This window comes from Trachemys scripta, chromosome 10 (assembly GCF_013100865.1).
Source record: "Trachemys scripta elegans isolate TJP31775 chromosome 10, CAS_Tse_1.0, whole genome shotgun sequence".
Lineage (NCBI taxonomy): Eukaryota > Metazoa > Chordata > Testudines > Emydidae > Trachemys > Trachemys scripta.
Genome location: NC_048307.1, coordinates 66,795,554 through 66,819,232, shown reverse-complemented (window position 1 = coordinate 66,819,232; position 23,679 = coordinate 66,795,554). Strand labels below are relative to the sequence as shown.

Below are 23,679 nucleotides of genomic sequence, written 5' to 3'. Positions count from 1 at the left end.
GATAGAGGCCGGGGTTTGCCATATCGTAGTTGCGTTCGCCTGGATCGTGCGGATCAGGGGCAACGCCACTCTTGATGGGACATCCGCCGCGAGGATATTTACAATGGGGTCCTGCACCTCCACTATCTCCTCCGTCTGTAGGTCCATGTTACGGGCCATCCTACGTAACAGGTCCTGATGAGCCCGAAGATCTATCGGGGGTGGACCTGTGCACGACGTGCCCGCCACTGCCTCATCCGGAGAGGAAGAGGAAGATGCCTCTGGTGGTAAGGGATCCAGGGGAGGATCCTGGTCTCCCTGTTCCTGGGTCGGAGCATCACCTGCCCTTGGGTCCGGGACGTCAGGTGGTGTGGATACAGAGGCCTCCATGCCCCCTGGAGGAGGGCGAGAGATGGTGGACTCTGGGGCCCTTGTATCAGAGTGACCCGAGCGAGAGGTTGTTGGAGCCCCTTGCGCCTGGTGGTATGCCCACGGGGTCCAGAACGACCAGTGAGATGGGCCCTGGTCAGGGTCCTCTGCTCCCTCTTGCCAATGGCCTAAATCTCGCTCCCCGGCTTGTCCCTGAGGGGGGTATGCCGATCTTGGTAGGTCCTCAGAGGAGCGAGACACCGATCTCGATGGCCATGGCGGTGCCGACTGCGTCGAGACGAATCCCGTGGGATACGGTGCCGTCCGGTGCCGATCTAGAGATGTTCTATCTCTACGCGGTGCCGGCGATCGGTGCCGAGATCGCGATCGGTGCCGATGGCCTCGCCGGTGCCGGGAGTCGGACCTGGATCGAGACGATGACCTAGAGTAGGCCCGGTGCCGGGAGCGGCCTCTCGAAGTCGAACGTCGATCGTACCGGTGCCGAGAGCTACGTCTCGACATTGATCGGTGCCGACGATCATAACGGTGCCGAGATGTAGAGCGGTGCCGTGATGATCTTGGCCGCGAGTACGACCGGTGCCGAGGTGATATCCGGCGCCGGGACTGCGAGCGGCGAGGGGACCTGCTTCGGGACCTGGACCGGTGCCGCGGTTCCAGCCCTTGCGATGGAGGGCGCATCAAGGCAGGTTTTCCCCTAGATTGGACCGGGCGAGTCAACGGTGCCGATGGTGCCGGTGGTTGTGGCGGTGCCGGCTCCGTGAGGGCGATCAGGTCTCTCGCCGTCGCGAAAGTCTCCGGTGTCGACGGGAGGCACTGTATCACCGCCGGTCTCGGTGGTGATTCTGTCTGCACCGGACTCAACGGCCTTGGAGCCGGAGTCGACGGTGCTGGAGGCACCTGTTTTCGGTGCTCTACAGGTGGACGCGGCTCTACCCCCGGCACCGGGGGAGCCGGCGTCTTCGGCACTGAGGTCCCCGCCTTATGGGATTTTTTATGTCCCGGGGATGATGAACGGCGCCGAGGCACTTGTTGTGAGTGCGGTGCCGATGAGGTCCGGTGCCGTGGAGGCTTGTCTGCCGTGGTCGGCATGGTCGGTGCCGCTGGGGCACTACGCACCGAGGTGCTAGGTGCCGGGGCCTGGCGCGCCGATGGAGCGTCCGGGCTAAGTGCTGCCTCCATAAGGAGTTGCCGGAGTCGAAAGTCCCGCTCCTTCTTGGTCCTCGGTTTGAAGGCCTTACAGATCTTGCACTTATCTGTTTGATGGGACTCTCCCAGGCACTTCAGACACGAGTCGTGCGGGTCGCTCGTTGGCATAGGCTTAGCGCAGGAGGCGCACTGTTTGAAGCCGGGAGCCTTGGGCATGAGCCCGACCACGCGGCCGGGGAAAAAGGGGGGAGATAACCCCCTTAATCCCCCTTTTTTTAACTATATAACAACTATAAACAAGTGAATAACCAACTATATAACTATAAACAACTAGAACTACAACTATAACTGTGAATAACTGGATAAGCTAGGGAGAGTGGAGAACAGCTACGCCGCGCTCCACAGTTCCAACGACCGTCAGGGGCGGTAAGAAGGAACTGAGAGGGCGCCGGGTCGGCTGGGGTATATATTCAGCGCCATGAAGGCGCCACTCTAGGGGGCTCCACAGCCGACCCGCCGGTGTTGCTAGGGTAGAAAATCTTCCGACGATCGTGCACGCGGCGCGCGCACACCTAATGGAATGGATATGAGCAAGCACTCGAAGAAGAACTATTGACTATATTTTGCCACTAATTTCAGTGGGGCCAGGATTTCACCCTTGAAATCTTCTTACCTTGAAGAATTTACAATCAAAAAATGGTGAAATCCTATGACACAAACATACCTTTGGTTTGTAAGGCTGTGCAGTTTTTATGAAATGATTATGTCGCATTTTCTCTTTTTTATCTGCCCTGTTCCCAAAATCTATTGACTATATTTTGCCACTAATTTCAGTGGGGCCAGGATTTCACCCTTGAAATCTTCTTACCTTGAAGAATTTACAATCAAAAAATGGTGAAATCCTATGACACAAACATACCTTTGGTTTGTAAGGCTGTGCAGTTTTGATGAAATGATTATGTCGCATTTTCTCTTTTTTATCTGCCCTGTTCCCAAAAGGCTCATGGCTTTTACGCAGTTGAGGAGTATTATTTGAAGGATTACGCCCAGACCTCTGGAAGTTAAAAAAAAGATGCTAAATGTTGTTTTTAAGTTTCTTAACACATTTGGATAAAAACACTATACAAGACAGTTATAAAAAGCCGAATGTATGACTATTTAACTGAAAAATTATGTAACTGAAATGGTTATCATTGATTATAAATTTGATCTCCACATGGTAGCTAAAAGCCTTAAATAGTAAAATATTTTTCACATGAGTAATTCTTAATCACACAGCTAGTCCCATTGCCCTTAATGGATTCAGTCCTGTAACAAAGATTTACAAGACTGGGCTATAATTTTCACAAGCAGTCAAGTGTTGTTTGTGTTTAGACATTTTAAAAACATGTTTTCCTAAATGTAAAGCATTTTAAACAATTTCTCATTATCAAACTCCACATACCCGACTGTTCCCACCGAGACTGTTGTATATGACTCTAAAGCGTTTTCGCGTATAGGTGCATCTGTAGGTTCCTCCCATCAAATATTCAATAACAAGCCCTACATCAATCAGGTTGATTTTATATCCTGGAGGAAGGTTTCCCTAGAAATATAAAACTGCTCTTAGCTTTGCAGATACATTACAACATAGTTAAACTTATTTACAGCACTTTCACATGTATGTCAATTCTAGATAACGAGTGAGTTAAGCCTTCTATTCTAAAAATCTGTTTGAGATTTAATATATTAAACTATTTCAAAGCAGAGTAGATTGTACTTTATCAGGTACAGTAATTTTCCATCTGGAGGTTGTATGTGTTTTTTTGGTTTTGTAACTCAAGTGCTATTAACCTATTTTCATTTAAACAGCCAAAATAAGTTAAAACTGAAAACCTAAGGTTTTGTGGAGGACAAAACACAAAATACTCTTTAAAAAGATCGAAACTGTCTGACAATGAGACATGACTGATACACCTGCAGACCTTGGAAGGACAGGAGCTTGCTAGAGTGGCTCTATTCTTTCTTGCCAAGAGGATCCAAACATCATTTGTTTGCTTCAATAAGCCTTTGCATTGCGAGTGTATCTCACATCTTTATCGTTGTCTAGAATCCATTTATATTCCTCATAATACTCAGCAATTTTCTTCCAAATTCTGGAACTTGAACACAAAGTGTTTGCCCATGGAAGTTCCATTAACATTTGTTTTGGGTTGGCTTTTTTGTGGGGGTGAGATTAGAAGAGAAGGTGTTGGGGATGAATATGGGTGATGGTATCTTTTCTGCCCCTCTATGGCTTGAAGTAGAAGATTACCCAAGTGCTGCTCTAGTCTCGCCTTCCCTCAGCAGGCTGTGAACTAGGGTGGAACAGGAAGACATCATGTACTAATCTCCTATTCATGACCTTGCCCGACCAATTAGAAACCCTGTGTTAGGCCGTCCTGTTTCCCCCCTACATTGGTTTCACTGCCTACTGAGTCTTCAAAATTGCTAGAGATTATACATATAAGGGAAGGATAAGGGTAAGTAGGACTTGCCCCAAAAGATCAGTGCCTTTATCTTATTGTTATGCTAGTTCTCAAGATCCTCATTTACACTACATCAGGGATACCATGTGTGTTGGCCAGCTAGAGCCAAGTTATACTTCTAATGAGACTCCATGGATTAAGTTAAGGTTATGGAAGACCCTTACCTCACAATGAAACATCTATTAACTTCAGTGGGAATTCTGGGGGCAATAGATCAGAATTCTCATTGTGCATCCCATGAGTACCCAAGTCATAATGGGGAAACGAATGATCCAACAGTGGACTGCATTCAAAGTCCTTTCTAGGGCTGAATCTCTGTCATTTGTAAGCCAACTTTCCTATTGCAATTCCTCCTCCTCTCTCCCAATGTTTGAGACATTGGGCTAGCCCTGAGAGTATTGCAGTTCAACGTTGAGGGATTGTCAGCAGCCAAATGCAGCATTATCAGCTATTTATCCTGTCATCACATTGACATCATCTGCCTACAAGAGATGCACATCGCCACTGCAAGATGCTTCAAGATAATCAGTTTTGACCTACTGTGCCACACCCCACATACCAAACACACCCGCACCATTTATATCCAGTGAAACACCGCAGATACAGCTCCACTTATATCTACTATGATATGATTCAGGTGAGAGGTTTCCAAATCACAAATGTTTACAAGCCAGTGAATGTTAACTGGGACCAGCAAGTTCTGCCAAAACTAGCACACCCAGGTGTCTAAGTAGGTGACTTCAACAGCCACTATCCTGACTGGGGATACCCGGCATAGGGTGACCAGATGTCCCTATTTTATAGGGGCACTCCCAATATTTGGGGCTTTTTCTTATATAGCTGCCTGTTATTCCCTGATTTTTCACACTTGCTGTCTGGTCACCCTAACCCAGCATCAGACACTAATGAAGACCAACTGCCAGTGTGGGCATCTAACAATGATCTTGCCCTCATCCATGATGCAAAGCAGTGAGGCACCTTCCACTCAGCCAGATGGTCTCATGAATATTTTCCTGATGTGAACTGGATGTCATCTGTGGATAGTCACTCCCAACCTGTATCATGTCTGGTCTTGGAAGACTTCCCACATAGCCAACACAAAGCTTCCGTTATCCACATAGTCACATCCACAACTCCCAATCATTAGATCCTTTAACAAATAGAAATAGAACTCCAGGAAGGCAGACTGGAAGAAGTACACAGATGCTCTAGTAAAAAGCATCATCTCCATACCATCACACATCATCCTGGTCAATGAAGCTTTCGGTCGATTCCAAAAAGACATCTTCAAGCCGCCTGCATGTCCATAGTAGGTGGCCACCATCCAGTCTACATGCCATGCCTCGATGCTGAATGTACTAAACTGCTCAGTCATTGTGAATCCTGTGGCGATCCAGATATTGCTGATCACCTAATCAGGTCACTGGATGCTGCCAGATGGGCACAACGGGAAGAGATGATTTGGAATTTAAACATCACTCAAACTGGAAACGCTGGAATTTGATTTGTCATCTTGGGACAGATCAGCAGCCAGTAGCCCTACACTGAACCACCTGTCACACCAAACCAAGCTGCCAGTCATCTGGTGAATGTGTCAAACAACTCAAAGAAGCAGCATGTCATACAACGAGTCCATGACAATTAGCATCAAGTCCATTGGAGTAACATCACTAAGCAACACAGAGTTGTCCACAGCCACAGAGATAGACAAAATTCAGGTATTAGGAGTAGCACTGCTGCTGGCTATGACAACATATCGCCAGAGCTCCTAAACATGAGTACCAAAGTGCTTCATCAGCGGCTGACACAGTTCTTCACACGAATGGTCAACGGAGAGTAACTTATGAAGACATGGTGAATGTCAAAAGTCACTGCTCTCCTGAAGCCGGGGAAAGACCCACAATGTTGCAAGATATTGAACTATATCCCTGGTGTCTGTGACATTCAGAGAGCTGGAGTGTCTTACTCTTCAGTGCAACTCTCCAGAAGTGGAGTCAATACTCAGCATTGAGCAAGCAGGCTTTCAGAAGGGGAAGAGCACCTGCAATCAAGTGCTAGTTTTGATAACATTCACTGAAAACAGTTTTAAGAAAAACCTGAAGATGGGAGTTGTATTTCTGCACCTGAAAGCAGTATATGACACAGTCTGGCACATGGTACTCTTAGTCAAATTGTCAAGAGTACTCCTAGCATGGGTAGTCAACATTGTTGACCTTCTAATTCGCGACAGATGTTCCCAGTGTATATGAAAGACAGAGAGAGTGCTTGGAAAAGACAAACCAACCGTCTACCCCAAGGTTCTGTGCTGGCCCCGACACTTTTCAACCTGTACACAAACAACCTTCTGTTTACCCAGTCCTGCAAGTTCACATACCAGATGGCATTTGCCTTAAGTGTCCAAGCCGTTGCCAGAACTTGAACACGCCCTAAACGCTGACTTGATTAAGATGGCCAAACACTGTAGTGGTTGGCATTTACAACCAACGACATAAGAACAGCTATGCTGGGTCAGACCAATGGTCGATCTAGCCCAGTATCTTGTCTTCAGACAGCAGCCAATGCCAGGTGCTTCAGAGGGAATGAACAGAACAGCTAATAATCAAGTGATCCATCCCATCGTCCATCCCAGCTTCTGGCAAACAGAGGCTAGGGACACCAATGATTGACCTATCCTCCATGTGTGACCAAGACACTTTTCAGTATGTTCCATCTTTACAACACCAGAGCAGTCCCAGAACTGAATATCTTTCTCAATGGACGCTACTTGAAACACAAATCCCACCTGGTCTACCTTGGAGTAACCCTACATAGATCTCTCACATATCCTAACCATCTGAGCATAACTATGACTACGGTGAGGTAGCATAACAACCTTCCAAGCAAATTGGCTGGCACTTCACTGGGAGCAAATTCTCAAATGCTTTGATTATCTGTTTTAGCCTTCTGTTACTCTGTAGCAGAATACAATGCTCCGGTCTGGCTCGATCCGTCTCACATCAAGTTGGCTGACACACAACTACACTTAACCATGTGCATTGTAACTGGGACGATTTGACCCACACCAGTACCATGGCTCCCTGTGTTAAGCAACGTCACTCCCCCACACATTCGTCATGAAGATACTATGGCCAGAATGGTTGAGAAGATGAGGGCAAACCTGAGCCTACCACTATATACATATCTCTTTGACCATCCAAGAGCACACTTCTTGTTGAGGCTCCAGCGTGGGCCCATTTACCCTGTCCAGATTTCTCTGGGAAACTAATGATCCAACCAGTGGACTGCAGCTGACATCAGAAACTTGTCTCCATGCCGCTCATGGGCTCTTCTGAACTGATTTCAAAAGACCTGGGTCAATGTGCAGCCAGATTTCATACCTGGGGCCAACAAGAAGATCCCACATGCAGCTCTGGCCAACGACAGACAATGTCACATATCACTGATGACTGCCCTCTGACCAGATTTGATGGTGGTCTGAGGGACTGCACTCCACTAACGAGGCTGCTGCAAATGACGTTGGCAAGCTCCACATCTGACAAGAAGAATGGGAGCTCTGCCTAATAGAACATGCTCCTTGGATACTAGCTTTACTACTGGTCCAATACACAGTGACTCTGTAGGCAGAACTCTTACTGAGATCAAAGGAGTTCTTCCCAAACATTTTACAAGACTGGGCCCTATTTAACTATTGGTGTAATTCAATCTCTGGGGGAAGAAAAATTGAACACTAAAAAGTACTACATACCAAGGGTAACAGACTAGGAACAGTCAGTCTTCTTTTACTCCAAACTCTCTGAAGATGGTGCTTACTGCAAATGGAAACTGACTAATGTAGTTTGTAGTACTAGTATCTTCTCTTTTGGGAACAGAATCTTACAGAACAAAAACTAATCCTATTTCAGTTTCCTCTTTCATCAGGCTCAAAACTCTTTTAAACAAGGAGATGGCTGAAGCAGGTAGCTGACTAGGATGATCCTCATCCATTTTCCTTTGCATATAGCTCTAGAATACCATTTCAGTCACTACTGCTGCTGTAATGGCAGGCAAATCTTAAGTCTTAATACAATGACCATATGGCATAAGGCCTGTGGCTCTGGAGTTTTGCTTGGACTAAAATTTTATTATCCCACTGATTTTTACTTTAAGCGCTTTTGAAAATGTTACCCTTGATCTTTAATTATAGGTACACGCCTACTAACTTATCACCGCAGATCATCCTTCCAAAACGGTTGTGAAAATGCTTTTAGTATGGCCACAGTAATATCATCTACTTCTCAGAATCAATACTCCCATCCTACCTGACTGTACGAGGTGCTCTTTCAAAATCTGGGTTTAAGATACTCATATGTAATTAATAAAATTAGGATTGGCTAACTGTTGTTGATATTAAAATAAACTTAACAGTCTAAAACACTAAGACTTAAATTGCTAGCAATACATCTTATTTCATAGTTAAAAGAACAGGAGTACTTGTGGCACCTTAGAGACTAACAAATTATTAGAGTATAAGCTTTCGTGGACTACAGCCCACTTCTTCAGATGCATACAGAGTGGAATAAATATTGAGGAGATCTATTTCATAGTTGTTTGATACAAGTTTAAAGCATACCTGTTTGACATCCCGAACAAGGTGAAAGAGTGTTGGGTTAGTTGGGCCTTGTTTCTTTACACACACACACACACACAAAGAAAAGAAAACACAGAATTTTGGACAGTTAAATTATAAGTGATCTTAAATATGAAAGATTGACATGAGAACATGGAAGCAAAAGCAAAAACTTGATATTTGCAAATTGACCTTAATGAAAGACGTTCTCTCTCTAAACTGTGAGCAACCATCAGATACAAATATTCCACCATCTAGCAATACTATGTGCTAAGCATTTCCCCTTTGTTTCTGGTTTTCGTTTCTGATCTTGTAACCCTGAGATCAGATGTGTTTGTGTGAGTGAGAGAGATCAGGTCAATGTACTGTAGCTCTTGTCTCACACAAACAGACTGGAACATCAGATTGATCAATGTATGGATTCATGTAAAATTTTATGTATTATTTTACTTTTTAGTTCTTTTAAACCACAGAAATCAATTCCATTCATATTTACAGAATTTAAAAATGAAAACAATTGAGTAAAGAATTTGTCATGTGGTAAGTTACTAAGTAAAAGTAGTTTTTACTTTGATACAAGAGTCTTCCTTTTCTAAACAGCTGTGTAGTGTTAAAACATTTGCCATGCTCCATCCCAGAAGCGGATGTACATCAGCAGTGTATGAAATCATCTCTGTACAATTCACTTAAAAGTGTGAAATGCTATATATTAAATATTTAAACATATTAAAAATATTAATCGTTAACCATTTATTTACATATGGCAATAGTATATTGCCTTTATATAGTAACTTTTTAGTTTGAGAGTGCTTTCTAAAGATAAATATTGTTCACATTTTACAGATGAGGAAACTGGGTTCAGACAGATTAACTGATTTGTCCAAAAAAATAAAACAAAATTATTTACAGAATGGGGTGTAGAACCTGGTTTCCTAGTTCCTAATCCTTTGCTTTAATCACTAGACCACACCTCTCACTTACAGAAAAAGATTATTTTTGTGCTTTCTAAAACAAAATTCACATTATTTATACCTTCTAATTTCCCTTGAAAGATCCAAAAGTAACTGTCATACAGTTACCATACTGTTTGTAAAAACACTCTGAAGATGTAAAGCACATTAATTGCTAAAAAGCATAAAACATTGTTTCTTTCATTAGGTAGCTGTCCTCCATGGATGCCTCATCTTGGGTCACAGGGACTCCTGCACGCAACTTTGATAACAAGTGAGTTTCAAAGCTTCTTGTACTGATTAGTTGTCAAATGCTGACATTCAGAATGTTCTGATCTCCTTCAGTGCATGCCTAAAACTTTAGTTTATAATGGATCAACACAGAAATACATGGTTATATGTTGCACCTACTGTTCTGTATGGTCACCTAGTAAAGTAGTTAAATATATGGAATAAATGCCCATGAAAACAACGTTCCTAGGTAATCTTTAAAAATAAGTACGTATACAAACCAGGAGTTTTCTACCAGCTACTTTTACAAATTTTTCTAATTATGACAAGTTTACAGCTGTGACTTTATAAACTGAATACAGTATATAATATTATCTACAACTGTCATTAACTTACTGTGTTGTAAAGCTCTTCCAGCCTGGGAATTGTAAGGAACTTGTGCATGCTTACTCCATTTTCAATAAGAAGTTTCACAAACGCAACTCGATCCATCACAAGGGCATCTAACATAGCCTGTTCCAGGGATCCAACCTGAAGGGAGGGGAGGGAAAGGAGGAGAAGGTGGTAAATTAATTACTTATTCAAAGACTATTACTGAGATAAATGTACCTCTACTTATCAAGCAGAACTAAATTAAAACACAGTCTCATTTATATACAGCAATAAAGTAAGCAAGGAAATAGTGAGAGGGTATTTAACAACTTTTAACAAGTTGCTTCAAAAACAAACAAGGTCAGAACTGCCATTAGTTCCAACAATGTCCCTGTGCTTTGACTGCAAAGTACTGTAAGGTTATTTTATTAATGGAAAAAGGAAAACCAAAATCTGAACCTTAGTACCCATGCCAATTTACAAGCCACAGACAACAGAAGAAAAGAAAGACGCTGCTGTTTAATACCCCATATATGTTTCTTCCAACTGACAGCAACAAGAATCTGTTCCACTGGCTTCTTTTTAAAGAGCTTTATAAGATCATGTAATATGAAAGCAGAAGAAGCCAATGAGTTGCGGTATCTTTAGATGTTACAGCTCCTGATACATAAGAGAGTTAAGTTTTAATCTTTTGTATTGAATTTTTTCCCCTGGTACTTGGAACATTTAGCACATATCTAATATTATTGGGTTTATTTTTTTAAGTAAACAAACAAAGTAGCCACCACAGCAGCTAAATGTCCAGAAATTGCTCTCCTAAAAATGTCAGTATTCTACTATTTCTACAGAATCAAAAAGTTCATTCTTTACAATAATTTAGCTTCTGTTCTGTAAAATACCACTATGTTTAATCTAGAATATTTACATACCAGCCACTGTTGTCCATAAACAAAAACATGATTTTTGGCAATATCAACTCGGTCCCACGCCAGCGTAAGGATAAGCTGGTCAAATGCAGAAGCATTTGTACCTAAATCAAACAAACAAAGAATGTACATTTAGAATTTAAGTTGCTCATAAAATGAATCCTTATTTCACAAATTTTCAAATTTTAAGGTGGGATATTACACATTAAGACACCCCAAAACTGTTTGAAACAAATATTTTTACCTCAAAGAAAACACACAAATGTATAATATATTTTTTATTATTTAACACCATATATCCACGTCATAAGTAAGTAGCTGTAACAGAACAATTACTCACTTCGGAAAAAATGTAAACAAAAAATACATAAATATCACTCTACTATATAAACTGTTACATTTTCCCTCATATTGTGCAATAGTGCAATTTTGGGGTTATTAAATGCCCTTAAATTTAAAACCTCACCTTTTAGCAGCGCTGTAAGTATTGCAACATCAATATCTTTATGTTCATCTGACCCAATATGGAATACGGTAATCTGTTTTATAAAAAAAACAGCATAATACTGAAATAAGTATTCCATCTCACTTATAAAAACAGTATCTCCTCTATATTTTGTAGTACACGGGATAAGCCTTTCACCATAAAGAACATAAAAATCTAAAATCAGTTTGAGTTTATGAGAACTTTGTTAGCTCATGTGTTCAAATACTGACACAAGATTGGGATTAGAGTATGGGAAGCTACTACTTGCCCTGATTCAGAAAAATACTTAAATATGTACTTAAACCCATCCTATTCAGTAAAGCAGTTTTCAAAACACCACCCCATAAGCAAAATGCCTAAATCCCATTGACTTCAATAGGACTTTATGTTTGTGCTTAAAATTAAGAATGTGCTCAATTATCCTGCTGATTAGGGACTACTTTCCTGAATCATGGTCACTAAGACTAAACATTTTACCGTAATACTGACCAAATAACATTAAAAAATTATTTCAGTTTTTGGGCCTCTCTGAAGCAACAATATACTACTTTAATTACAACTTCTTGGGTTCATTTTATATTGTAAAGTTTCTTTTATTACACCATTTTGTGTTGATGAAAGAGAAGCTATCAAGCTTACAACAAGCTCTTCTACACATCTGGTTACAAAAACATCATTGATAATCAGCTGTAATAACTGTCAGCAGAATCACTTGACCAAAGGTAAGAAAAATGAACAAGAAAATTGGAGTTTGACTTTTATTTGGGACCATTCTATCTTCCCAGTTGTTCAGATTCCATCCCATAAAGATAAACCCTGATTGATACAAACAATCTGAGATGAATCTAAAATTAGATCTTACAAGTGCACATGCTTGAAATAAAAGGCTTCCCAATGCTGAAATCCACTTACAAGTTCTTTTTTTTTCATGCATTCCAACAACGTCTGAAACAGATGAACTGCCTCACTCTGACCGAAGTTAAATGTCTTTTTGATGGTTGAAATGATTTCAGGTTCTGCTCCATCAGGAATATTTCTAAGATTACAAAAACAACCAAAAGCCCATATTGTTATACATGAACTGTAAGCACGTCAATAAATATATTTCAAATGGTCTAAGACAGGGATCAGCAACCTTTCAGAAGTCTTCATTTATTCACTCTAATTTAAGGTTTCGTGTACCAGTAATACATTTTAACATTTTTAGAAGGTCTCTTTCTATAAGTCTATAATATAGAACTAAACTATTGTTGTATGTAAAGTAAATAAGGTTTTTAAAATGTTTAAGAAGCTTCATTTAAAATTAAATTAAAACGCAGAACCCCCCAGACCGGTGGCCAGGATCCGGGCAGCGTGAGTTCCACTGAAAATCAGCTCGCGTGCGTACCCCGGTCTAAGACATTCCGATCCAAAAGCTCTGGGTACAAGTAGAAGCTTTACCAATATAATTATAACAATTGTCTAAAACTAAAGTAAGTTTCCCTTCTTCCTAAGGCCATACAAAGTAGGACTTTTCCCACAATCTCCAAAACCAGCTGAGCACCTCCACCACCCAATAACCTCCAGTAAAATCCTAAGAGAACAGCTAGGCTCCGTAGCATGACCAGATGATAAAATCTGGGCTTTGGCAGATCAACAGAACCAAAGTGAACGCAAAAATCGAACTCCCTCTCTCTGAGTATGTCCTGCCTCCTATCTCCTTCACAATTAAAACTAGCGGGCTCTTAGCTTTAGCACCTCAGCTTATCTCTACTGCCTCAGAATCACAATAGGAAAGGCAGTCTCTGACAAAGCATTAAATATGTAGGGTCCTATTTATGTATACCTGAAAACTAACTGGAAGCCAGTGAGGCTCATGGAACACACATGAATTGTCCTTCCTGTATGGATCATCACTTCACAAGTAGGCAGCCACATCCCACACCATCAGAATAGTCTTAAGGTGACAATTGTTTTCAAACAGTTTATACAGAATCATTTCCTCTCTCTCTTCAGTCAAGCTCTTACTATACATACAGCTCATTAAATGAAACCGTCTGACAGCTAAAATACTTTCAAGTGGTATTTTCAGGTAGCTTGGTAACAGTGGGACTACATTAGTCTTGTGTCTCTGAGAATTCTGGGTCAGTTCTGATTTCAGTCACAAGCAAAAATGAGTTTGAGGACTTCATCCTACTGTCTCCTTGGAAGCATTACAAAAGCACCACACAATTTACAAAATCTGGCATGACTGGCAGTCTCTGCTCAGGAGGAATCCAGAAGCAAAACAGTGTGGCAGCTCAGAATTGAGGTTTACCGGTACAGCTGTGTGGGAAGTTTGGACAGAATGCATGATTGAAGTTATCGCTTGTAACCTCTGACTTTCATGGACACAAGGCTCCTACATAAGTTTGTTAATGGAAAGTGCTCTCACTCAAGTCTAGCACTATTAGTCAAAGTGTTAATCATATGTAGGCTTACCCTCCCTCTTCTGTTTGCTTATGAACATATGCCAGTATGTCTGCAGCTCTCCCAGTTCCCTCACATACTACTACTGGCACAGGAGGACTTTCTTGAAGGTATTCCAAAACTGTGAGGATAACATTGGGACCACCTTCAAATATCAGTGCTACCACAGGGACACCCTGGCCAATTCCTACAAAAAGGTAAAAAACATCAAATAAATATTGAAGCCAAAATTAATCTTCCTTTTAAAAAAATATTTCATGTTCTTTGATCCAAGCTTTACCAATATGCTGTGATGCAAACTTTTCCAAGTTTACTTCAGGTCAACAAGTAACATGAAAAAGTTACTACATCTCACATAAAATTGCTTTGCTACAGCAGTTGAGATAATTATGATATTTGTATGTGAATATACAGCCAACAAATTTAACAGTGCATGAACAAATCATATTAACGCCCACAGTCTTGCCTCACAGCACCACTTGTTAAAACAATAAAATTAGAAGATGAACCATAATCCTTTTCTGCATCACAAAAGCTCATTGTCACTATGAAAAAACTGCATTATTTTGTAACAAGATTTTTGTAATTTTTAAAAGATTAGTAACGAGTACTGGCACTATGTTTTTAATAAAGTACGGATTGTTTTCTCATTATATTATATATAAGGAATATGGCATGATGTAAAAACTGTCGGGAATTCTTCAGAGAGGGAAAGATGTCCAAAACCAGAACATTTTCAGGGCCTTCAAGTACATTCTTATCAGTAATGGTTACATCACCAATGGTGCAGATCAGTCTTCATGTGACTAAGGATTATGAGTATGGCTGCGAGTCTGTCACGGAAGTCACAGATGACATGACTTTCCGAGACCTCCATGACTTCTGCACCTAAGATTTAGTCAGGAGTATTTATAGTACAAGTCATGGACAGGTGAGGGGCCATGAATTTTTGTTTATTGCCCGTGACCTGTCCATGACTTTTACTAAAAATACCCATAACTAAATCTTAGCCTTAATTATGAGGCACTAACTACAGAAATATTCTTAAAGGACAGATACCGTTATGTTGATTTAATACAGGCGAGTGCAGATCAGTGCAAAATGCCTGGGCTTCCTTCCCCCCATATGGCAGTGACCCTTAATTCAAATTTCCCAGTCATCCCCTACCATGAAACTACAAGTGATCAACTTCAGAGGCAATGGCTAATCAGATCAGTGAGGGCTACCAGTACTTGTGGGGCAAGACATACAACCTATTCACTCCAAAGCCTTAAGTGATACATCCTGGCTTGATCTAGTGATGCTACACTGCCAATTCTAGAACTGGCAGGTGGCTAGTGCCAGCCCCAGAGGGCCATGAAAGAAGCCTCCTAGCTGCAGCAAGGTCAGTAATATTCCATAAGCAGTGCCCAGGGTTCAAGGCAGCAGCTGAAGTGATGTTCAGAAAGGCCAAGATATGGATTTTGCATGGGCAACTGGGTTCCTGAAAGTGACTTAAATTCAGGGCTTGTTTACACACATAAGTTGCACCAGTTTAGCTTAGATCAGTTTAAAAACCAGTTTTGTTAAACTGGTGTGTATTCTTGTGTGGGGACATTTAAAACTGGTTATATAGGTTTTGTTTGCACCTTTAATTTTCCTTCGAGAGGGATCTTTGATTTCCACTTTGATAAATTGATCTAACTGAACCAGACACAGTAATGGCTGTGAAGTAGGATACATTTTTAGGAAAAGTTAAAGAGGAGAGCTTAGCCTCAGGTGTTTCATTATACATGGAACTGGCGGCAGCACCACCTATTGGGGGCTTATAATGGGAATTGTTGGGCAACCTTGTTTGCAGTTGCTTACACCTTTGCCTAACTTCAACTGTTTGGGCTAAAATGTTCTATGCCAGGTGTCCACATCAGAATGATGATTGTGGGGGTGGGAACAGAAGAGAGTATTTCAGCCAAAAGAGTTCAGTTATTTCTAACAGCCTTTTCTTTAAGACGCTTTAATGTCCCCATACTTTGGAAGCAGACTTGAAATTTTGCATGGATGGGCTGTGTGTGTGATGGTGTGTTTCTAATTTTCTGGATGCATGACTTGAGATTCTGCAGTCTGATTTGCAGAGGCAGGGCACTCACAACAACAAGTGAAATCAGTGGGAATTGTGTTTTCAACATATAAAGTACAGTACAATGTTATGTATTCTGAAAAATCAAGTCCTAAATGCCTCAAACTGGATACCAAAAATTAGCCGTTTGTTACAGATTTGGAAATATTTTAATTTATGAATACTGTATGTTGACCTAGCTATTGGGATGTTTACTATACGAATACAGTAGAACCTCAGAGTTATGAACACCAGAGTTTCGAACTGACCAGTCAACAACACACCTCATTTGGAACCAGAAGCACGCAATCAGGCAGCAGCAGAGGAGGAAAAAAAAAAAAAAAAAAAAGGCAAATGCAGTACAGTACTGTGTTAAACGTTAAACTAAAAAATAAAGGGAAAGCAGCATTTTTCTTCTGAATAGTTAAGTGTCAAAGCTGTATTAAGTCAATGTACAGTTGTAAACTTTTGAAAGAACAATGTTTTGTTCAGAGTTACGAACATTTCAGAGTTATGAACAACCTCCATTCCCGAGGTATTTGTAACTGAAGTACTACATTATGTTGGTTTAGTTTAAAACGGAGCTGTCAGGAAAGAACATGCAGGAAAGAGACATTACAGTAGTAAGGCAACCTGGATTCTGACATTTCCTAACTTGTGAGAGCGTCACTTCACAACCTTAATGTGGGGGTTTTTTAAACCATAGTTTGTGTGCATGTAATATTTTTTAATAGAACAGAGAAACATTAGTCATTGCCAGGACATTATGATTACTTACTTGCATGGATCCGCTGCAAATTGATATTTTTTTCCAGTTCTCTTCGCAAGTTAACTTCTGCTCCATACTTTCCAACTGTTCCATCATCCACCAGTATGAAATGGGAATGGAGATTATTTAGGACATTTAGTTTACTTAGAGGGTTTAATAGAGTTTGATATGGAGCAACAACCTAAAAAACAACAAACAACAGGCATGATTTGCCAAGTGCCAGACTGATCACCACAATTTTAGCTATTTGGTCTGGTTAAAAGTAAAAGGGACACCACTGAAAGCCAACAGACCTAAAATGATACCTGCCAGCACATGTCTTCACCCAGCAGCTCTGCCTACAGGCTGCATTCTTGCAGGAAAGTGGGTTACTGTACAACACAATAATTCTTCTCTAAAGTGCTATAGAGAGGAGGCCTCTAGCAAATTAAAACCCTGACTGCAGAAAAGAACAAAACAGACAGCAAAAAGTATATGCCTGAATCCATGAAGACATCTACCAAGCTCTGCAGCTATAACACAGAGACAAATTGAAATATCATTTTCTGAATTGAGTCTCAAGATGTAGGAGGACAATTTTAAAAAGTAGTTTACACAATGTCTGACTTTCCACTTAAAGTTACAACAGTGTAGTGGTGATTAGGCAGTTATGAAGGGGGAAAAAGAACTTTCATTCTGCGCAACTCATTCTCCATCCTGCCAAAACTCTACTGAGGCAATGGAGGGGATGGACAGCTCTAATCGGGGAGTCACTCCCCCTCTGAATCCTGAGCTGCATGGCTCTGGCCCAAGCTAGAGCTGCAAGGAACTAGTTTATGCCAGGGAGAGGATCAGGCAAAGGGGTGCTCTGCTTTGCTGTGTCCATTCCCCACCTTGTTCCCTGAATCCTGTACCAAGTGTGAGGTGGGTAGCTAGCACAGGAGGCAGAAGATCCACCCCTGCCAGTAGAGAGTTCCCCCACGTGGAAAGGGCTGGCCATTTCCCACTGCTTTAAGTCCACTTTTCTCCCTAATTAAAAGAATGGAGAGTCCAACTCTAAATCCCTAGATACTTGAAAAAAAACCCTAAAGAGTTTAGGAAGACACGTTTCATTTACTTTCTATGGGACTTGTGCTCTTATATCTCTTTGCTACTTTTGAAGATCTCCCTACTACGGTATTGTCAAGTTTTGTAGCTTTTTGGAAACTTTTCCATAGACCTATAATTTCTTATGCTTGTTCTCAGATCACAGAGTAAGTTTTCTAGAAATTCTGTGGCTACTCTAACCTGTTCTTTGGGGCCATACAAGTGTACAACAATCTACTCTACTGAATTAGCATTTATTAATTTCTTACAACAGTACTCCTCTGTAAATCACAACAGATGTCCCTAGATCTCCCAGAGCAAAGATAGAAGTACCCCAGCATCACAAAAGGCAGTGAGATCGCAAACCTGAGCAGATTATTCAAACACAAATACAAAAGATCATGCAGTTAAAAGTTATTTCAACTGGATAAGCCCATTCTTACATCTCTTCCAACAAGGTCATTTCTGTTTTCAATCACTCCCCATGGAGCTATCCCAATAGTGCAAATCTTTCGAGATGATCTGGAAGCATGTTCTCTCAGGGCGTCACCAACATGTTTTGCAACACCTGTTCACACACAAGAAAACATTCTGTATATTGAAACTACATCCTATTAGCATTAACCTTCTCAATTACTGTGAAGATTAGAGAACTCATTTAGTTGACAGCATAAAGGAAGACCTACTGTGCACAAAACATACATTAACAGTAACAAAGTACTGAGAATTTCTAGTAACTTTACAACATATATGCCAGCCAGTCTTCTACACTGACAAGACAAGCTGCACTATAGTACTGCATATTTTGAAGCAACATAAACTTTTTGCACAATTTACATGTTCTATATTATTACATAATATTACAAGATTTAAGTTCATATGCTCAAGATAAAATTCATGAACATTCATTTGTTTAATTGTAAAGTCAGTCAATCTTTAGACAGTATTTTAGAGATACAAATATTTTGTTCCTCCGACTAGACAGTCATTCTGGAATCTGCATACCTTTATTTAAGAACTAGAATGTGAGTAAACTGTGCACATGAGTCTGTACTGTTATTTGAAGGTTTATATTATATAAAATTTATACTTTATTTATTTACCTGTGTTCACTCCTCCAGTTATAATCCAGGCACCTGTTGTTACTGCAGCTTTAATAAGACCTTTGCCAAGCAATTGTTTGATGCGTGGATGAAGTTCAAATTTCTGCATCCCCCCATGTACAGAGATAACAAGTCTGGGCAGCTCCATTTGCCATTCTTTAAGAAGAAGTTGTAGAATGGCTTCAGGCTTAGTGTCATATGACAATCGCACATACTAAGACAAAAAAAAAAAAGTTGTGAGGTTTAGTAGGTTCCTATAATAAAACATTACATAATTGATAAGCAACAGAGGGTCCTGTGACACCTTTAAGACTAACAGAAGTATTGGGAGCATAAGCTTTTGTGGGTAAGAACCTCACTTCTTCAGATGCAAGTAATGGAAATCTCCAGAGGCAGGAATAAATCAGTATGGAGATAACGAGGTTAGTTCAATCAGGGAGGGTGAGGTGCTCTGCTAGCAATTGAGGTGTGAACACCAAGGGAGGAGAAACTGCTTCTATAGTTGGATAGCCATTCACAGTCTTTGTTTAATCCTGATCTGATGGTGTCAAATTTGCAAATGAACTGGAGCTCAGCAGTTTCTCTTGGGAGTCTGGTCCTGTAGTTTTTTTGCTGTAAGATGGCTACCTTTACATCTGCTATTGCGTGGCCAGGGAGGTTGAAGTGTTCTCCTACAGGTTTTTGTATATTGCCATTCCTGATATCTGACTTGTGTCCATTTATCCTCTGGCCAAACTAGACAGTCACTACGCAAATGTACATAGCAGAGGGGCATTCCTGGCACATGATGGCATATATAACATTGGTGGACGTGCAGGTGAATGAGCCGGTGATGTAGTAGCTGATCTGGTTAGGTCCTGTGATGGTGTTGCTGGTGTAGATATATGGGCAGAGTTGGCATCGAGGTTTGTTGCATGGGTTGGTTCCTGAGTTAGAGTTGTTATGGTGCGGTGCGTGGTTGCTGGTGAGAATATGCTTAAGGTTGTCAGGTTGTCTGTGGGCGAGGACTGGCCTGCCTCCCAGGGTCTCTGGAGATTTCCATTACTTGCATCTGAAGAAGTGAGGTTCTTACCCACGAAAACTTATGCTCCCAATACTTCTGTTAGTCTTAAAGGTGCCACAGGACCCTCTGTTGCTTTTTACAGATTCAGACTAACACGGCTACCCCTCTGATAATTGATAAGGAAGATCCATGAGAAGAAATACTATTGAATCCTGAGCTACAGAAAAATATGCATCTTTCATACTTTATGAACAATGGATTACAAGACCTGGTACAAGTATTTGCAGGTTCTCCAAAAATTCAAGTAGACAATGGCAATAAGATTTTGAAGCACTGACGAAGGCTGTAGGTAGGTTACATGTAGGCCCATTCACAATAACACTGTGTTCTACAAACCTTTTGTGACAATTTCATGAGCATTTCTAAATTTGAGGATACACCTCTATCTTGATATAACGCTGTCCTCGGGAGCCAAAAAATACTACCGTGTTATAGGCGAAACCGCGTTATATCGACCTTGCTTTGATCCACCGGAGTGCGCAGCCCCACCCCCCCGGAGGGCTGCTTTACCGTGTTATATCAGAATTCGTGTTATATTGGGTCGCGTTATATCGGGGTAGATGTGTATTAATGAAAATCTAGAATATTGCCAAAATAGGACCAGTTCAATTGCTGAGGCTGAATGTATTTTCTGTCTGTATATCCCATGTAAAAAGATATTCCAATTGTGAAAAAAAACACAACCATTCTCCCCCTTCCCCCCCATTACGCCCACGCCCTCCAGAGAGGAGGTGGGGGTAATGGAGTTAAGAATGATGCTACGTCCCTAACATAGGCCATACAGGGAAGAGGGAGCAAATGGGCAGAAGTGAAATCTTACTCAGACTAGTTCCCAGTGGGCAGGGGTCCACACTAACACCACCATCACCACAATTGGTACTAATTAGTTGGCAAATAATGAAAGAACATGGAGACTGAACTATTTTTTCACTCCTAGAAGTGGTTCCTCCAGGACAGGGTTGAGGTACACTGCAAGCCAGGGAGAGGGAAACTTGCAGTGCTGTTATCCATGCTGTAGCTGTTTCTGTGGGTAAATGGAGTACTTCAGTGTCCATGACTTTCAATCCAGCACAAGCATTAACAGAAGAAATTTAGCAGAAGTTAATCATACCTTTCACAAAAAGGTTATAGTCAGAGAAAAATATGGTCTTTCTAGTAACCAACATCTATGCGCTCAGACTTTTCTTTTTTAAAGTTTCAGTTTACCTTGAGACTTAGTTAGCAGATTTGAGACTTCATTAGCAGATTTGTTCAAAGGTTTGTTAAACAAAAACAAGCATGTTTCCCACTAACCCACAACTCCAAGTAGAGGTCACTTTTACGGCACAGTTTGAAAAATGTTTAAATACAGGCTTTAGAATGGATGTGTTACAAAAATGTAACTACGACAGTGAGTGGCACAACTATAAGTAAATCAGATTTTCATTATGATTTACATAATTGGAAAGGGTGACGAACTAGGGACCTCACTTTCTTGAGTTTCAGAGTTGCAGCCGTGTTAGTCTGTATTCGCAAAAAGAACAGGAGTACTTGTGGCACCTTAGAAGCTAACAAATTTATTTGAGCATAAGCTTTCATGGGCTACACCCCACTTCATCTGATGCATGCAGTGGAAAATACAATAGGAAGACACACACACACACCCCCCTCCAATTCAGCAGTCTTTCGGAGTCTGTTTTTGAAGTTTTTTTGTTGTAATATTGCAGGTCTGTAATCGAGTGGCCAGAAGTGAACTGAAGTGTTCTCCAACTGGTTTTTGAATGTTATAATTCTTGACATCTGATTTGTGTCCATTTATTCTTTTGCTTAGAGATTGTCCAGTTTGGCCAATGAACATGGCAGAGGGGCACTGGTGGCACATGATGGCATATATCACATTGGTAGATGTGCAGGTGAATGAGCCTCTGATAGTGTGGCTGATGTGATTAGGTCCTATGATGGTGTCCCCTGAATAGATATGTGGACAGAGTTGGCAACAGGCTTTGTTGCAAGGATAGGTTCCTGGGTTAGTGTTTTTGTTGTGTGGTTGCTGGTGAGTATTCGCTTTAGGTTTGCGTCTGTCTGTAAGCAAGGACTGGCCTGTCTCCCAAGATCTCTGTCTGAGGGGTTGGAGCAAATGTGATTGTATCGTAGACCTTGGCTGTAGAAAATGGATCGAGTGGTGTGGTCTGGAGGCATGTAGGTAAGTATAGCGGACAGTAGGTTTCTGGTATAGGGTGGTGTTTATGTGGCCATCGTTTATTAGTACTGTAGTGTCCAAGAAGTGGATCTCTTGTGTGGACTGGTCCAGGTTGAGGTTGATGGTGGGGTGGAAATTGTTGAAATCATGACGGAATTCCTCAAGGGCTTCTTTTCCATGGGTCCAGATGATGATGATGTCATCAGTGTAGCGCAAGTAGAGTAGGGGGAGATTTCACACACGAAAGGCTCAGACTATATAACGTTTTTTGTTTTTTTTCCTAAAACCTACCAGCATTTGATTATTTGCAGTGAAGACTTCACATGAAGCTAGCCAGCCTTTTGGTAAATCACATGGGTTGTCTTTGGTTTAAAAATTACTGACTAGAGCAGTAGTCCCCAGACTATGGGGCATGCCCCCCTTTGGGGGGGTGCGAAAGAACATCCAGGGTGTGCATGCAGTGGGGACCGGGCCAGCCCCCATGGGAGGCAGGGAGAGAGTGCCACCCAGCTCTGCTCTGCCTCCAGCCCAGCTCTGGTCCCAGTTGCAGCTCCACTCCAGCCCCAGCCACAGCTCCACCCCGCTCCCCCCCAGCCCAGCTCTGCCCTCATTCCCCCTCTTCCCCCATGCCAGCTCCGCCTCTAGCCCCAGCTCCTTCCCCACCCCCAGTTCTGCAGTCAGCCCAAGCTCCTCTGTGCAGTAATGGAGATGGGACACAGATTGATTCCATTACTGGTAAGGGGGGGTGGAGGGGACGACAGGAAAAGTTTGGACACCACTGGACTAAAGAGAAGTCAATATTTGGGATAATAGGACTCCTACTGATAGTAGGGAGGCTACTATCTCACAACACAGGTATAGGCATTTCATCTTTTTGCCAAACCTTTCATTTCAAGATTTAAATGGAGTATCCAAACATCTTTGGCAATGGGTCAAGGGAAGGGGAAAAAGTCTTTTGTACATACCTTTGCTCTGCACGAATGAGAGCCACCTTGAAAGTTAATGACACCATAAGCATCAGTTGAACTCTGTTCTGTGTGTTTTTCCACTGACCATTCTTCTATTTCCTGATTAAAATTTTCACCCAGTTTGACATCTGTATATTTCATGGCAAGACTTGCAGTAAAGCAAGCATGTTGCCTGACCAAGCGACCACAGCAGCACCTGTACAAGATTATATATTACATTTTATTTTTACATTTGTAGTCATTAATTTCATTGTACTTGGATGCATGGAGTAATTAAAGGGGACAAACCTGTTTACAGCAGAGTCAGTGAAAAAAAAGTTAGAATTTCCACGCCTATAAATGAACTATCTGAACCTCAGTTACACCTTTCTAGGGTTATGTCTACATTAGCACAT

The 23,679-nt window shown here is 41.5% G+C and overlaps 1 protein-coding gene across 1 annotated transcript in view; it reads right to left on the bottom strand.

Moving 5' to 3' along the window:
• The window catches only part of TRPM7 (transient receptor potential cation channel subfamily M member 7), a gene marked incomplete in the record, with an annotated part of 126,184 nt that overhangs the window by 47,007 nt on the left and 55,498 nt on the right, over positions 1-23,679 (bottom strand). The window contains 11 exon segments of the mRNA XM_034782908.1: positions 2,960-3,100; positions 8,632-8,685; positions 10,206-10,340; positions 11,111-11,211; positions 11,574-11,646; positions 12,507-12,630; positions 14,055-14,229; positions 16,916-17,087; positions 18,415-18,539; positions 19,075-19,288; positions 23,282-23,480. Coding sequence (XP_034638799.1) covers positions 2,960-3,100; positions 8,632-8,685; positions 10,206-10,340; positions 11,111-11,211; positions 11,574-11,646; positions 12,507-12,630; positions 14,055-14,229; positions 16,916-17,087; positions 18,415-18,539; positions 19,075-19,288; positions 23,282-23,480 — 1,513 coding nt within the window.